This window comes from Hippoglossus hippoglossus, chromosome 19, assembly GCF_009819705.1.
Source record: "Hippoglossus hippoglossus isolate fHipHip1 chromosome 19, fHipHip1.pri, whole genome shotgun sequence".
NCBI classification, from domain to species: domain Eukaryota; kingdom Metazoa; phylum Chordata; class Actinopteri; order Pleuronectiformes; family Pleuronectidae; genus Hippoglossus; species Hippoglossus hippoglossus.
The window spans coordinates 10390007-10406181 of NC_047169.1; the positions used below are offsets into that span (position 1 = coordinate 10390007).

The following is a 16175-nucleotide window of genomic DNA, read 5'->3' on the forward strand; positions in this document are numbered from 1 at the left end:
TTCATTCCTTTTTTAAATAACTGTTGGAGTTTCATCGTTTCCCCTGTCTCGGACTCTCTCACACTCTTTCTTTCTCCAGATGAAGATGAGGAGCAGGGAGAAGGAGGTGAGACTGTGATGGTGAAAATTGTATCAACACACTCAGACACAAGCTATAACAGCATTCTGTCACTGAGAATGTCCCCATAGGCAAACTCCAGTCTAATCCACCTTGTAGTGGTTGGGTTTGTGAGTCCATCATCAGTAACATAGTAAAATACAAGAACTTATTGTTTCCTTCTTCTTTCCTGTTACAAGTGCCCATGAACCTATTAAATGTAACATGTCATTACAATTTGCTTGATGAGTCTTTGCCAATTAGAGTTTTATCTTTTGTGTTTTCAAACCGAACTGTTTTTTCACTTTTCCATTGCTGTTCTGGCTGTCACGTTGAAGAAGAACGCCCCAAATACAAGTAAGAATGAATGAAAACACTGAACATTCAAAGAATATTATCCGATTTTTAACAAAAAATGTCAAAAAGTACCATTAATCTGAAAAGAGATAAGCCCTCATGTTATTTTACAGGTCACTGGTCACACAGCATGCTGCTCCAAAAATCCCTGAAGGAGAAAGGGTCGACTTTGATGTACGTTTCTTCAAGATCGTTTTTTAATGAAACATAATGTGATTACTGCACCTGACACACTATATAGATAAATCTGTGTTTCCATTGGCTCCTGTTAGGATATCCACAGGAAAAGGATGGAGAAAGATCTCCTGGAGCTGCAGACTCTGATTGATGTCCACTTTGAGCAGAGGAAGAAAGAGGAACAGGAGCTGATTGGACTCAAAGAAAGGATTGTAATGCTTTTCCCGTACTGTTTTCCCACTGGTTTTATCTATCTGAAAAAGGGATTTTACAGAATAGAGAGCCTATTCAGAATAGTGGCGATTAAAGAGCCATGTGTGGATGTCTATCCTTTTTTTCTGTTGTAGGAGAACCGACGGGCAGAAAGAGCTGAGCAGCAGCGAGTGAGGGCTGAAAAAGAGCGGTACAGACAGACACGGATTGCGGTAATTAAAGTTTCTCTTTGTGTGATCAACTCAGGTCACAACATTTTGCCCATACACACTGAGCAAATTCAAGTGAAGGAAACTGCAGTCATGAATGCAAAGTGACTTCCTTAGGAGGAGAGGCAGAGGAAGGAGGACGAAGAGGCAAAAAAGAGGGCGGACGATGAAGCCAAGAAGAAGAAAGTGCTCTCTAACATGGGCGCTCACTTTGGAGGGTTCCTGGCCAAGGTCAGAATAATAGATTTGTAGGCAGGTGTGCCCCTGCATGTTTGTGGAGTGCATATCATCACATCATATCAAGTGCCTTCTAAAAAAAAGCACTCCACGTGGCATTTAGACACTGTGTGTGTGCATTTGTTTTTGTTACCTATTAAGGACCTTTTCCAACACAAACACTGACCTTGTAAGGACCAGTAGACCTCATGGGGACCAAAAGCTGGTCCTAATGAGGCAAAACCTAATTTCTGAGGTCCTGGTTAAGGTTAGGGGTAAGATGTGAATCGTGATTAAGGTTAATGGAAGCCAATGCAAAAGGCCTAAATGGCCTAGAGAGGCCTAATAATGAAAACTCCACAAACCTGTGTGTGAGAGATCATTCTGAAGAGTGATATGTGTGTTTTTCTTTCCCCCTGCAGGTAGAGCAGAGGCGAGGAAAAAAGCAAACTGCGAGGGAAATCAAGAAGAAGACTCTGGCTGAGCGCCGTAAGCCACTGGCTATAGAGACCCTGAGAGAGGACGGTCTGAGGTCAGTCAAAGTCTCATCAAAGATGATGCATTGTGAGTTTTCTTTGGGTATCAGTAGATTTGGTTTAACTTTAACTTCAAAACCAGTCCTATGTTGCAGGGAAGGTCAGCTGGATAAGCCGGACACACTCCAAACAAACAATAACCAGTCACCTTTTGTGGAGATTTGAGAAGGTGTATGTTGTCGATTGTTGACGCTGTTGTGTTTTTAGAGAGAGAGCGAAGGAGATGTGGGAGTGCATCTACCAGCTGGAGTCGGAGAAATTTGACCTGACAGACAAAATGAGGAGGCAGAAGTACGAGGTGAGACATTCAGTGGAAATAATACAAAACTTGGATTTTGAAAAAACGTCTGCCATCCTAACCTGTGTATTATTTATTTTTTCAGATAAACGTTCTCATCAACAGAATCCAACACGCTCAGAAATTGTGAGTTAATTTGCTTATCGCGGTCTCTATTGACACAACACCCACACCACAGAAGAGTAATAGCTTTGGCGGGAATTACTTTGCATTGACTATGCAAATCGGCCACAGATGAATGGCGACAGTCACACATTCACAGGAAATGACAAACTTTTTTACATTTGCTACTTTATTTGCAGATTGCATATGTGTCAGATATTTACATGTGGGTGAGCGGAAAGGGAACTATGTGTTACTTCTCTTTCTTTGCCTTCTCAGTCACACTTGTCATTTCTGTTGATAATTAAACTTTTTCTTGTACCGATGCAGCAAAAAGGTCCACGGTAAGGGGAAGGTTGGAGGACGCTGGAAGTGAATTTACACACAGAGAGACAAGAAGACGCTTCACTAGCTTGAGGATGAGGTTGCAGTGTTCATCAGTAAAGCTAAAAAAAAGATTCTATCAATGTTTGTGTCACATTTATTCAAATACATAAGCTTGCAATTGTATCTGTAATATTAAAATGCATAGATAAATAAAATGGACGTTTTACAATCAGTGTCGATCGCATAGGAAATGAAATATGATTATTATTCTTGTTGGTTTGTTGCATCTTCTGAATGTAAAGAAAGTGGGAACCAGAGTAAACAGATGTGCTGATGTGCTGTTCACCACTTTAATTTGTCTTTGGTATGAACACTGCATGGACGTCATCACTCTTCCCCTCACGCCACGGTTCAAATCCAGCCTCCAGAGCGATGCTCGCCACTTTCTTTGCAAATTCTGCTTCCTGGTCTTTGTTCAGATCCAAAACGTACCTGGGATATACAGCGACACAAAAACACAACTTAGATGTCAATCAAATCCCGGCCGTTAATGTACTGCCAAGACTTGTCCTGAACATTTAACACAAATGATCTGATACACAAAAATTATGCAGCAGAGTCACTGTACTCTTGGTGGCAGTACTGTCACCATGGAAACAAGTTACTATTAAAAGTCACTGTAAAACCCTCACTTGGCCAACTCCATGACAACCACAGCGTCTGGTGCTGCAATCTGTGTCATCGTCGGGCCCAACTGGTGCGCGCAGCTTTACAGCAGACACACAGAGAGAAACATGGTCAGCAGTCATATCAGTTATCTGTGGTCAATGTGACTGGAGGGTGAAGAAAATATAAATATATATAAATATTCATGCAGTCAAATGAAGGTTGTAGTAATTATGGTAATAAAGCAGCTCTCACCTAGTGGAGAGGTAAATGGTGTTGAAGAAGTGGGAATATTTATTTTTCTCTGGCAGTTTGTGAAGTGAGTCCAGAGGCAGGAAGGTCACAGAGAGGCCGCTCGGACGCATCAAGTCTGAAAAGGAATTGAGAAATTCAGTAAGCATCAGGTTTCATAAAAACAGGTTTCTATCTGCTGAACATCAAAATCTGCATTACAGAGATGGGAAGTGGTCTGCCACAAGGATGCCACTTCCACAAAACCATGTTAAACGCAACACAAACAAAATCAACCTTTGACCTCAGTCTGAGCCTTGTCTATGTGAGTTCAACTGCTTTTGTCATTGTGTTAATTTGGTCCTTCATATTGCGTATTGTCTAAAACCACAGGCCTGGTTGCTGCTGATAATGTTTTACCGTTAATAGTGACAGATTTTTGGTCTATCTCTGTGGATGGCTCCTGTCCCTCTGTGTCTGACTGGGAAGTAGAGGGGCAGCCCCTTCTACTGGACAGCGACTGGAACAATGCCTGCACATTTGCAAAGGAGATATCCTGGGCTGTCTGATGATGAGAGAGGAAAGAAAAGACAACGAAGAGACATTAATATGATATAATTAGAAAAAAACATAAAACCGGTGCTATTACAACTGTATATTTTACCTTGGTATGTTGCGCATTTTGTCTCTTCAGGAGGCTCTTGTCATCGGTTTCGATGCCAAAGGAGAGGTATGGACTGGATACTATGTCTCCCCAGTAACCCCTCACAGCCACTTTGTTCCCTCTCTGTCAACACATGCACAAAGTGAAGTTCATCCAGATCGCGTTATCTCCAGGAGTTGTTCATAGCTGTACATCGGCAACTGGACCTGCTTGCGTTTCTTGCAGATGTGTGTGCAATGCTGTCCTAAGATCTCTCTTCAGACAGCTGAACACCACAAACTATATATAAAGAGTGAAGTGAAGCCAAAGCATCTTGATCATTCTACTTTTTTCGTTAAATACATTTTTCTGAAAGATGGTTTCTGTCATTCTAGGCAGTTCTAATCAAACTGATGTTTGTTCAAATGGTCACTTTTTCAGTGAGTTGATGAAAAAAAAGTGGGTGAAATTGACAGTTGAGCCTGACTCGCGATTGGTCGAGTTCATGTCTCAGCAGGACCTCGCTACCGTGGCTCCGGACTCTGGCTTCAAACAACAAGGGGTCAAATAGCTGGAACTTCCCACCAGTCAGTCAGCCTCTCTTGGATGAGAGGTTCCAGTTGCCGTACAGTTGTGTACAACTCCAGTAGAATCCTTCATGGTATCATCTTCCTGCTGCATTGTGTAGTATCTTGAAAAACAGTGAACACTCACCTGACGGAACACTCTTGATGAGAGTAAAGTTGGATTGGTTATTTGGTAGACACCTTCCCTCATTTCGAACGCCAAACCCCGCTCCCTCCATTTCATATATTGTTGTTTATTGATGACACCACACTGGCGATTAAAGAATTAGAACAGAATGAGTTTCCATCACAGTAACACACAATATATAAGCCTCCAAGTTACTGAAAATGTTTTAATTGTATTGTCAAATTTGTATTTTGAAGTATTTAAAAAGAAAAAGTTTCAAAGGTTTCAAATACCCCTTTGTCTTGCAGCTTCATTGTCAGGTCCCAGTCGAAGCAGCCTTTCTTGGAGTCGTATCGCGTTCCAAGGTGTTGCCTGACCCGATAATCCCAGGCTTTGGACATGACGATGGGAACAGAACGCTCGGATGAAGATGATGAAGACTGAGGCGGGATCCACGATTTGAATATCCTGGCCAGCTCATCTCGCTCCTTGAACTGTAGAAATACTCATATTATCATATATTTCAGAGTATGAAATGAGTAGAATTAAACTAAATTTGAGTAATTAAACACCCACATTTTGTCCAAAAGGGCCTGAATACCAAATATATTGAAATACAATAGTTTCAAATGGGTTTGACTGAGTAGGCCTGCAATCTGCTTGTACCTTGAGGAGGGTTGTGTTCAGACAGGGGTGCGCGGCTGTCTCCATTGTTTCAGTAACACACAGAGAAAGCTGTGATGCTGCGCGTCTCAGTATTTCCTCTGTTTGACCGCGGATCTCACCGTTCCCAAACACCTCCAGGTAAACCTCTGTCTTCTCTGTGAATAAAATCCAGCGTCAGACAGCCTAAGAGTTTTACGCAGATTTCGATTTTTCAAAGTAATTCAATCCCACCGTTCAGTCCCATGCTTTCCTGGGGCATCAGTGCCAGGTAGAGGAGCAGCAGCTGTCGAGCCACCACCTCCATGCTGCTTTCTATCACCCACACCTGCAGCAGAGAGGAGAGGAGATGTCTGTAGCTCACAAGGGAGTTAAACAATCTGCTCTCAGGTTGAACGAGAATGGATTAAGAGAAGGAGGCTCACATGGAGGCTTTCTTCATTCCGCAAACCACTGACGGTCTTCAAAATATGTCGTGGATCTGCGCTGCCGACCAGGAGAACATTGGCCTCCTCTTCTCGTCTTGCAGGGCCTTGACAGAGAGAGAGAGAGATTCCACATGTCATACTTCTTAGGCTGGGTGCTGAACCTCAATTTTACAGCTGTTGCTATACATTAGTTACACATCAGTTTTTTAACACCATTGTCTTTATATATATATATATATTTTTTTTTTATCCTAAGTCTTTGTTTTATTGCTAACGTGTTCTTATATCTCTATCTTATTTCATGTCAGTTTAATTTTATCGTAAAGCACTTTGGGCTGCATTTTATGAATGAAAGGTGCTTTATAAATAAATTGTATTATTATTATCCTATAATTTGCTGTTTTTGATTTGAATGACATTATACTGATTTACTTCTTGTCTCCGATGTTTTGAAAGCTGCTTAGTAAATAATGTCACAATTAATATCACTGTGAATTGTTTAGTTGTATGTTGTCTCGTGTATTATTCCATCATTATGTCCTCATCCAGGTGTGAGCGGCCTGTGTCTCTCACCTGTAGCGAGCAGGTCGAGTGCAGGACTGAGTCCCCACCAGGTGACGCACCCTGCGCCCTCCGCTGCTCTCCCACCGCTCATCCTGTTTCACAACAAAAAACAATATTGAACTGTAAGTGCCTCACACCACAAAGCAAATGGCTGAACTACAACTTTCTCTGTGTTTCATGCGACGTAGCTTAGCTTAGCACGAATGCCACACCACCGCTAGCTAGGGTTAGCTACGGCTAACGCAGCTGCTAGCTAGCTTTCCGAATGTAGCTGTTTTCCAGGCGGGGAAACGCGTCTCTAGCGTCAAATTGGTGATAAACCCTGTTATGAGCTGTAACCAGAGACTATCACCGGCCAAAGAAAAGATGGAAACTTACCTCACAGACGTTTTTAATGACCGAGGAAAAGTTTCCAGTGAAGTGTCTCTGGAGGGAAGTTTAGGTTTCCTGTTGCTAGGCAACGGCTTTAGACGTGTTGAGGACCTGTCTACTGTTGATGTGATGGTTTGATCATAGACTGTAAATAAGACTTTTTTATTGTGACACTTTTCTGTGTTTAACCACCTCTCTTACTACTACGTTCACACGCAGCAAAACTTCTTGTATTTCGTAAACATAGAACAGATCAGTTTCTCATTTGTTATTTTTTTTAACATGAAATATCCCCAAAAAACTCCAGATTTGGAGTCTGCACTTTCTTATAGAGACTAGTTACAAGTACAAAAACAAAAGATGTTTGTTATTATGCTCGTCCAGAAGAAGGGGTCATTGAATATCTAATCAACTTTATTATTCCATATGCACATATTTTATTCACAAATATTCAAATTTGCCTCCTAAATTTTCACCATTTTCACCACAGAACAAAAATAATATAAAGCTGGTGAATATCTACGTGTTATTCCTTGAAACCACGAGCAAACCTTTCTTCTTATATGTATATATCCTTTCAACTTTCTTTATTTACACTTATGGATGGAGATGCATATGACCGGGCAAAACGGTTCCGTGTTGCATGCGTTTTGTGCATCGCGGGAAGGTTAAACACGTCAATTCCTGCGTCCGTCACGCGGAGCTGGTGCACGCCCACTAATCACGCATTGCGGTCCATGGTCAAAATTTAACGAAATCCAAATAAAAGTTGTAAAACGAGGCTTACCTCCTTTTGGCAGTAAGTAGGTGGTGCTATCACTATCACTACATACGGAGTAATAGATCGGTTCAGGTCAAAAACACTTGTTTCTCTTCAGATCGTATAAATCGTAACCTTTGCAACAGTCTAAGACATCAAAGGAATCTATGACCTTTGAAGTGTTCTTTTATACAAAGCCTGGGTGGAGCTCCATAGTAAGTCACAAAAAAGTGTTATTCTTTCAGCTTAACATATTCAGAGTAATCACCTGAACAACTCAACAGTGCAGTAAATCGAGGAACAGACCATACTGGCACACGAGATGAATGACCAACGGCTGATACATTTTCCTTTTGTACCTTGCAGAACTGAGGGCAAAGGAGAATGACGTTTATCCTTTACTTCCTGGATACTGCAACAGTCATTATCCAGGACGCTGGTGCACCACAGCACTAGATAAGCAAACATGTTTTAAATTTTCAGGCGGACACAGAACAATCTTAAAATCCTACCTTTATGCCACAAATCTTTATTAGGCCCATGCAAGCGCATAAACAACATATGCACATTTACATTTTTGTGTTGGTCATTATACAAGTACTTATTCCTATCAGTTTACAGGTGTAACGCATATTAATAGGGGAGGCAGGATTTTTAATGACAACCAAATTTCCTAAAACAACACACCAGCACTCGTACACACGTGTCATGTACCTCAAAAAAAGAAACAATATGTGTTGGAGAACTTAACATACGAATTGAGACAACATCAGGGTCAACAGTAGGCCTATGCAATAAGTTCGACTCTAGCGGGGTTTTGCTTTGATTGCCGCCTCAACTTCTTCCTCTGGCAGGAGAGTGTGCCACTGGGCTACCGGACGTCTGGGATTGGCCAGCATTTCCGACCAGTGACGCAGGCCCACTCCTGTTGCTCCGTAACCCATGAAGGTCTTTCCAATGGGGTCATTGCTCCCGAGTTTGTCGTAGTCAAACACTGTGATGACGACCTGCACTTTCTGAAACGAAAAAAGAAAAATGTGTTATCGAATACTTTTGTAATTATTATTCCCCCGAAATCAACACTCACTGTCAGAAACTGGTAATTGATGGGATTACTCAGCCTACCTGTATCTGCTCAAAGGGGACTTCAAAGCTGAAACTTTCATTAAAGTAGGGATTGAGCGTGTTTTTCTTCACCGTTGTCTTTTTCTTCTTGATGCGTTTCCCATTTTGCTGTAGAACGATCTTCACATATGGATCTTGTGGAAATGGAAATAAATGAAATACAATATAACTTCTTCACGTCACCGATGTTTGCTAAAGTACTCAATGTTAGCGAAACACGAAGGAATGTCTGAGATAATATGAATAAATAACAAAAAGGCGAGTTTACCTGACAATCCTCCCACATCCATTTTCTTCAGATTCTTTGCCTCCATGATGTTCACTGTCAGTTTCCCAGCAGTGGGTACGTACCGTAAAGAAATGCAAACATCACCAAGCTTTTCTTGCTGAAAGGGAATATGATGCAGTACTGTCATGTCCCATTGAAATTAAATCCAAGACAAGGACTTACAAGATGCGATTTTTAAAAATAAATATCTACAAATTCTCTATTTTCAATAGTTGTACCTAAACATTTACCTTCTAAATTTGCACAATTGAAACAAAGAGAAATGGAACTGTAATATATCATACCTCCTCCTTCTCACCACTCTCCACGTCTCTCCACTGTTGCATTGGCTGACCCAAATCAACGCTGTTCATGGGAATCTTTATCTCGCCAATCATGTCGTGCTTGGAGAAACGGTCAAAGTCATAAACTTGCAGCACCAAAGTCTTTCCACCCAACTCTGCGTACGGGATCTAGAAAGAGAGGTAGGAGGGAGACTGTTTTGTTAACATGAGACCAAATGTGCAAATCCAGCCATTAACAAAGAACATATAGTGACGGGATACATTGAAAAACATTCTTGGGGGAGGGATAACTTGACAGACGCCACTCAGGGAATGAAAGACTTAAGACGAGGGGAGGTGGAGACATAGGCCAAAGGCCAATCCTCCTCATGAGGATTAGAAAGGGACATGTCATCAACAAGCTGGAACACGGAGACATAAAGAGAAGAAAAAGAACAAAACACCACAAAAGACATCAAGTAGACAAATCTGCGATGTTGGGCACCTTGAAGAGGAAAGTCTCGTTGAAAACGGGGCATAAATTCTTGCGTTGAACCTTGGTCTCATACTTCTTCTTTTTGTCAGGTAACAAAAAAACTTTGACATAGGGGTCTGAGGTTCCCCCCATGTCCATAGCAGCAAGGTCCTGAGCTTGGAGGATGCCCACTATAAGCTGCAGAGGGAAATGAATGTGTGTTCACAGAATTAATTTCTGAACGTCTTCCAATCATTAATATGTATTATTTTATTTTTTACAGAGGACCCACCTGGGTATCTGTGAAGTTGTAGTCCAAGGAGAACTCCAGTTTACCCAACTTTTCCTGTTCTTTCTCCTGCTCCTCGCCTTCCTTCTTCACCTCCCCCTCCTGCGAGACAAAAACATCAGTGCATTGGATAATCATCGTTAAGATCGGGTAAGATTATCTCCAGTAATAAATTACTAGAAATCCCATACCTTTTCTCCGGCTTCTCCTTCACCATCCTTGTTCTTTCTGACGCGACCTGCCTTCCTCTCCCTCACCTTCTTCGGCTTTTTCTTTTTCGCAAAGCATTTTTTGATAACACAGAAGATGCAGCACGCCACCAAAACCAGGACCACCACAACGATGGCTGCCACTGCCCAGATGGGAACTACAAAACAAAGATTGGCGTATTAACTCTTTAATATTATCAAGGCAATAAGGAGGACGATTGATCACCTAAAGTACTTTAGATTTACAGTACATACTGTGATATAATGTGGGAAAATCTCGACACTCAACCAATAGGAACAAAAAACACAACTTTATTTAAATATCTCAACTTTAAGACACAACCCTCTAAAATCTTGTTGGTCTCACACATTGGGATTTCATCTTGAGATTACGTCGAATAAAAGCCCACTCAGATGAGTCAGTCTAAACCAATTCCAATAATATCATTGAACTTAAAGTGCTTTTCTCAAGCTTGGTAAAAGAAGCAAGGTCTTAATGCAAAATAAAATCTGCAGGAAAACATCATACGTCTTTATCTAGGGATAGTTTGCTGAGCCTGCACTTCAGGTCAGGTCAGTAACAACCCCCTTCGCCACAATCAGATAATAACACACTCCCAGCGAGAAGTGGCACCGTTCAACCACAGCCACAAACACCAGTGACGCAGTTTATCATTGTTATCATTAAGTGCTTTATACCAGCAAGAGCAGTAGTCGTTAAAGGGAAGGAAAACAATTGTTCCCTCAAATCTACAATATCTTTAACCTTCAAGAACAACTCAATGTCCATCAGAAAAAGCCGGTTTAAACTAGTCAAAAACAAATATGGCGATATATTTGAAAATAAAGTGACATCTGTATAGGGGTAGATCCGCTCTTACAAAAAAAATACCCAAAGATACACACTTAATTTCAACAAGTTAAGTTTGTTTCCTAGAAGTGGCTTACTTGGCAGATGAGTAAATTCATTCATGAACTTCTCTTTCATGTGGTTGTAGTCGTGTCCAGGGTGATGTTCTGGGTGGGAATGCTCGTGGTGCTCTGAATGAGAGTGCTCATGGTGAACCGGCTCCGTCGCTTCCTCTGCCTCTGGTTCAGACGGCTCCGCGGCCCGCTGGGCCCGGACGCCTGTGCTGACTAACCTCATGTCAGCTGTGAAAATGAGAGCAGTTGTTATGTTTTCAGATGCGTTTGTTTGTTAGTCAGCGGTATTCCACAAAGACTGGTTCGATTACGACGAAACTTGTTGGAAGGATGTGGAACGTCAGGGAAGAACTCATTGAAATTTGGAGCGGATCCAGGATATTTTTAATTTCTGTAACATGGCAGGCGTTTTCCAATGTTTACCATTTTCCCAGAGAATAACTCATGGATCATGATGAAAAAAAATCCAGCATATTAAAGGGACTGATATAGTGTGTATAATTTGGTGCAGTTTGATTGAATTTAAGGGCCTTGATGGATTCTAGTTCACATTGCGTTGGTTTGTTACACTTGGCGTACAGCGAGAGTTAGCACAACTCTGTATGTGTGCTGTGTAATCCCTATGTCCATGCGTTGCAGTACAGTACAAGAGCACAGGACATCTCTAAGCCAGATGCTCAACATGGCTGACCCTAATCCCTCTGTTACACTCATGCTCTCTGCCATCTCCCCATCCCACAAACCACGCTTCCACTCCCCCTTCCTTCCATCCCACTTCTCTCTCGTCACTGTCTCCGCATGAAACTGGATTAAAATCTGGTGGCCAGGACAACAATATTAATCCAAAATCCCAGATCCCCAAAGCTTAAATAAATAGGGGCTGGTCTCCTCCCCTGAATTTTCCACTCCCACAGTTACTGTTTCATGCCCAAATTTCTGGATTTGTTATTTGCAGTTTTCATGAATATTTGGCCCCACATTTTTATTTAATTAAGAACATCATACTTTTTAGAGTATACTGCACATGAAGTAACATTTAAGTGCATAATAAACAAATTTTGGGAGTCAGAAATTTCTGAAATGCAATTATCACATTTGTCTTGTTAGAGCTCTTTTGATGGGGGGGTAGTAATGATCTTAGTAGGGGGGGATGATTGTGATCAAAATCGTAGAAAAATAGGAAAACTATTCACAACTACAAAACCAGTCTATTCAACCACTTTTACTAGTTGTGTTCAAAAACAAAATGATTTGTCTAGCTTTTCTCATTGGTTAAATTTGTTGCGATGCGATGCTCTTGCACATGATCATAACAGACATGTTTACAATCTTAATATTGATCTTACCTGTCGATGTCTTCCTGTAAACTCCTCTATATCCACAGAGCTGTGGGAGCAACTTTTAATTGTGTTTCTCGTTGCTTCGCTTTTGGCCCGTTGGAGCCGTCATGCATCCATCGTCCCTTCACTACGTCGTTGACTCTAACTGGCTCTTTGCAACCCTTTCCTTCAAAGCTAAAGCTCTGGCAAATCACTAGAGCAGTGTTCTGATTTAATCCCCCCCCACCCCTCCTCCCGATATTAGAATGCTGACAACACATCTGTTGCTTTACGTCTCTAAAGGAAAATGCATGAAAAGCATCACCTTGCTCTTATTTTATTGCTCCACTGTGAGTAATGTCACACATGTTGAACAATTAAAGAATTTTCTCCAAGTAGCAAAAATAACTCTTCATTAGACTGATGAGGCATGGCAGCGGTGCTTGTGTTTATCCATTAGACTGAAGAGATTGTAGTGCATCCTGCTCTTTACTAATCCCCTCACCAGAGCTGCCCTCGCAGTAAATCGGCAATCTACCAACAACTTGCATCGCGAGTGGATATTTCAGCCTCCCCATCCCTTGGCTTACTATTTTACAGTACTGAACACGTACCCGTATTTAGAGCACTGTGAAGAGTAATCCCCAGGCACGCTGCTACGTGTTTGCACTGCTACATCTGGAGATCTCAGTGGTTCATCAGCTTCATCCAGTAGTTAACTTATTAAACAGCAGAGGGAAACCAAAACTCTGCCAAAGCAAAATAAATATTGGAAATATTGTGAGCTTTAAATTATTTATTGCAAGGATGTTATTCTTGTAACCTCTGCCAAGGTTAGGTTCATTGTGAGATAGGGCATTTATGGTCTCACCATTTTCATGGATCTTGAAAAAAATCAACCACATTATGGGGCTGATATCTGAGTGTGCAGCTTGACTGAATTTAAGGTCTTTGGCAGAGTGTGTGCTCTTCTAGGTTGGATTATATTCTCCTAAAGTCCATGTAATTTATCGTGGATGTTGTATCACTAAACTGTAACTAAACACGGACAGAGTAAAATAGAAAATACACTTGACTCTGAGGTCGTCTGTTTACACCTCTGCAACTGCGTCTTATCTTTGCTGAAACATGTCATTTACTAAGCAGCAGCATGAGCATTTTGAGCCACAAGCTGTTTGGTTCCCTAATGTTAAACATTAAACCCCCACCACCCAATGGTGAGTAAGCAAAGTTCCACTGTTATCTTTATAGTGTTCTATAGTCAGACGTACTATTACGGAAAGCACAGATAATATGTATAGACTGCAGAACACATCAGGTGACTATGTCTGAACATTAACTTCTAAAAAGAAAAAAGGTCGACAAAAAACAGTGCGAGTAAAATCTGACTTTATTAAATGTCTCCATAGTCATCCAAACTTTTAAGCCTTTGACATTTTGATTGGCACAACATTTTATGAATTTTTACGAAACTGTGAAGCTTGAAACCTCTGACAGTGGAATGCATGACACATGATACAGAGTCTGAATGAACAAGTGATAAATAGTAGTTTTTAGCACTAGAGATATGTTTTTTAGGTTTAAGAAAATATTGAGGTATTTTACGTTATTTTGCTTTTGAACTTCTCTTGTGCCTTTGATACAAGAAAGAAGTTTGGTTCAAGTGTAGAAATATTGTAGCGCTTTTGTAACGGAAAAAAAACACAGCGAGAGACTGTTACACTGTGGAGCTTGTGTCACCGCACTGCTTTGACCTTTACAGAGTGTGTTTATCAAAGAGGTATTCTCCCATAGCGCCATGTGTCTCGGACGCGGTGATGCGGGTCAGACTCCCAATGTAGTCGCCCAGCTTCTTGATGGTCTCGTGGCTGTCAGTGAGGAAGGGCTGCTCGAGGAAGTCACACAGCTACAAAAGAGGAAAAACAGAACAAAGTGAGTAAGACGTGAAATCAAAAGGTATTCACATTAATAGACTATTAAAGATCCCTCAAAATCTTCCAGACTGATATTGCTTAACCCACACAAGTAATTTTCATGTGCAGCAATGTAGAGTAGCTGCTTTTATCATATTCCCAATCTAGCTGCTCAACAACAGCCTTAGAAGAAGTGGCAGTTTTTATCTAACAGAGCCAGACGTACGTGAGGGTCGGTGTGGCTGCTAGCTCTGCGGTGCACGTCCAGGATGCACGTGTTGAGGGTCTTCTGATAGTCGAGGGAAAAGGTCATTGCATCCAGGCCACCTCTCCAATCCTCTCTACTTGGTTTCTAGAACACAAAAGGTTGATATTTAACAGGATCAGCAAATGTTCTAAACAAACCCAATGGTTATGGCCAAACGTTTTTGGACTTACAGCGATAGTCTGAAGCAGAATACGGCCTCCTCTCAGGTTCTGGTATTCCAGCAGCTTCTCGGCTTGCTCCCTCTCCTTCCCCGAGCGCTCCAGGAAGAAGCTGGAGAACTTTGGCAGGGCTACATCATCCCTGTCAAAATACATCCCCTAAAAAAAGATACACACGACAACGTGAAAAGAAAGAACAGCGAAGCAAAAAAAGGGGCAACGTCCAGCGACACACAAGGAATCCTACCAGAGAGAGGAAGGTGTAGGATGCACTGAGCTTCAGGTTGATGAGCTTGTTGACGTCTCCTTCAGTCTCCGCGTGGAGGTTTTGATTAACCACAGACTGCATTTCTGAAAACAAACAAAAACATTGCAAAACAAAGCACAAGGGGAAGCAAAAAACTTTAACATGAAAACAGAGCAGAGGAACCACGAACCTCTCTCACCTGTCTCTTCTCTGCAGACAAACTGAGATAACTATCGCTTCTGAAGAGGCTAAGAACACCTCCGGCTTTTATGCAACCGATGTTTAACCGCCTCAGTGAAAGATTAGCCAGGGTGTAGTCATGTGCTGTGCGGTGAGTTCAGTGGTCTGACGGGAGGAGGTAACAAACACTCGGCTGAGGAGCTAACTGCTGATGTGACTGATGTGGTTAGCCGAGTTAGCACCAACTAAAGCTAGTTAGCGTAGCTCACCAGCCAGGTCAGCTTAGTGGCTGTAGTTTAGCAGGTCAGTGTTGGTTCTGTTGTTACTCACCGGCTCTGTGAAAGTGTCGCTGCTCCACTTCTCCACCGTCGCGCTCGTCTTTATCTCCTTGTTTACACTCCTCCAAAAACAGTGACGACATTTACCTCGTGTGTGTGGCCATAGTTTCTGTGTCTCTACTGCCGCCTGTCGTGTTGGAGGATTCGTGACTTATTTCCGACCCACCAACAGGATGGCCAAACATTATATCAAGGAAATCATTTTTTCATCTTAGTCGATATCGATGATTATCACGATAACTGTCACAATATAAATTTTGAAGTTTCCAGACACATTTCTACACAAATTAAGAAAGCACGTGCAGATAGAAAAAAAACTCGTGAAAACTGCGAAAACGACAACAGAAATGTGTCCAGGGGACCGAAAAAAGTGATGAACCTGACTGTAGTTCAACGCTTTGTGACGTTACTGGAGTCTGCTACTCGTCGGTGGTGATGGAACTTTTTTGGGTTCCCTGGAAACATTTTCAGTGTTGTTTTCGCTATTTGCATCATGTTTCTGTATTTGCATGTGTTGTGACTTTTTCCAGCGGATGTGTCATCAAATTGTTTTCTTAATTTGCATGTATTCTTTCTATTTGCATCTATCTGCAGCTGTAGATTTTAGCTCGGGAGTAAAGTTTTGT

At 41.7% G+C, this 16175-nt stretch overlaps 4 protein-coding genes across 5 annotated transcripts; 1 reads left to right on the forward strand and 3 right to left on the reverse strand.

Annotated features, from left to right (window-relative positions):
• Positions 1–558: 558 nt before the first annotated feature.
• LOC117753327 (troponin T, slow skeletal muscle-like) lies at positions 559–2676 on the forward strand. The gene is made up of 8 exons (XM_034571349.1): positions 559–628; positions 727–843; positions 979–1056; positions 1171–1284; positions 1692–1801; positions 2013–2103; positions 2189–2229; positions 2536–2676. Exons 2-8 carry the CDS (start codon positions 745–747, stop codon positions 2579–2581), a joined length of 579 nt encoding a protein of 192 aa, XP_034427240.1. The 5' UTR covers positions 559–628; positions 727–744; the 3' UTR covers positions 2582–2676.
• On the reverse strand, positions 2239–6887 carry LOC117753324 (dynein assembly factor 3, axonemal-like). The gene is made up of 12 exons (XM_034571344.1): positions 6799–6887; positions 6430–6512; positions 5854–5960; positions 5663–5756; positions 5432–5586; positions 5059–5259; positions 4787–4909; positions 4094–4216; positions 3850–3994; positions 3454–3568; positions 3225–3299; positions 2239–3024 (listed from the first exon to the last, which is right to left on the reverse strand). Exons 2-12 carry the CDS (start codon positions 6509–6511, stop codon positions 2883–2885), a joined length of 1362 nt encoding a protein of 453 aa, XP_034427235.1. The 5' UTR covers position 6512; positions 6799–6887; the 3' UTR covers positions 2239–2882.
• A 1133-nt stretch (positions 6888–8020) lies between these two features.
• Positions 8021–13689, reverse strand: syt5b (synaptotagmin Vb). The gene is made up of 9 exons (XM_034571345.1): positions 12473–13689; positions 11151–11354; positions 10185–10360; positions 9997–10095; positions 9735–9902; positions 9251–9418; positions 8946–9063; positions 8678–8811; positions 8021–8568 (listed from the first exon to the last, which is right to left on the reverse strand). Exons 2-9 carry the CDS (start codon positions 11347–11349, stop codon positions 8359–8361), a joined length of 1272 nt encoding a protein of 423 aa, XP_034427236.1. The 5' UTR covers positions 11350–11354; positions 12473–13689; the 3' UTR covers positions 8021–8358.
• A 131-nt stretch (positions 13690–13820) lies between these two features.
• Positions 13821–15790, reverse strand: zgc:56095 (uncharacterized protein LOC406286 homolog). Of its 2 annotated transcripts, none has more exons than XM_034571346.1 (5): positions 15542–15790; positions 15032–15135; positions 14797–14943; positions 14585–14710; positions 13821–14351 (listed from the first exon to the last, which is right to left on the reverse strand). In XM_034571346.1, the coding sequence occupies exons 1-5, from the start codon at positions 15630–15632 to the stop codon at positions 14202–14204; spliced, it is 618 nt and encodes a 205-aa protein (XP_034427237.1). In that variant the 5' UTR covers positions 15633–15790; the 3' UTR covers positions 13821–14201. The 2 variants fall into 2 exon arrangements, with proteins under 2 accessions (XP_034427237.1, XP_034427238.1); XM_034571347.1 differs by lacking the exon at positions 15542–15790 and adding an exon at positions 15222–15512.
• Between the last annotated feature and the right edge of the window lie 385 nt (positions 15791–16175).

Coding starts and splice junctions, on each gene's coding strand:
- LOC117753327 (XM_034571349.1), top strand. CDS start 745: ATGGAGAAAGATCTCCTGGAGCTGCAGACTCTGATTGATGTCCACTTT. Junction 844..978: donor TTGGACTCAAAGAAAGGATT/GTAATGCTTTTC, acceptor TTTCTGTTGTAG/GAGAACCGACGGGCAGAAAG. Junction 2,230..2,535: donor ATCCAACACGCTCAGAAATT/GTGAGTTAATTT, acceptor GTACCGATGCAG/CAAAAAGGTCCACGGTAAGG.
- LOC117753324 (XM_034571344.1), bottom strand. CDS start 6,511: ATGAGCGGTGGGAGAGCAGCGGAGGGCGCAGGGTGCGTCACCTGGTGG. Junction 5,961..6,429: donor ACTCGACCTGCTCGCTACAG/GTGAGAGACACA, acceptor CTCTCTGTCAAG/GCCCTGCAAGACGAGAAGAG. Junction 5,757..5,853: donor GGAATGAAGAAAGCCTCCAT/GTGAGCCTCCTT, acceptor TCTCTGCTGCAG/GTGTGGGTGATAGAAAGCAG.
- syt5b (XM_034571345.1), bottom strand. CDS start 11,349: ATGAGGTTAGTCAGCACAGGCGTCCGGGCCCAGCGGGCCGCGGAGCCG. Junction 9,064..9,250: donor AGAGTGGTGAGAAGGAGGAG/GTATGATATATT, acceptor ATTCCCTTTCAG/CAAGAAAAGCTTGGTGATGT. Junction 8,812..8,945: donor GGATGTGGGAGGATTGTCAG/GTAAACTCGCCT, acceptor CATTTCCACAAG/ATCCATATGTGAAGATCGTT.
- zgc:56095 (XM_034571346.1), bottom strand. CDS start 15,632: ATGTCGTCACTGTTTTTGGAGGAGTGTAAACAAGGAGATAAAGACGAG. Junction 14,711..14,796: donor TTCTGCTTCAGACTATCGCT/GTAAGTCCAAAA, acceptor TTTGTGTTCTAG/AAACCAAGTAGAGAGGATTG. Junction 14,352..14,584: donor GCAGCCACACCGACCCTCAC/GTACGTCTGGCT, acceptor CCTCTTTTGTAG/CTGTGTGACTTCCTCGAGCA.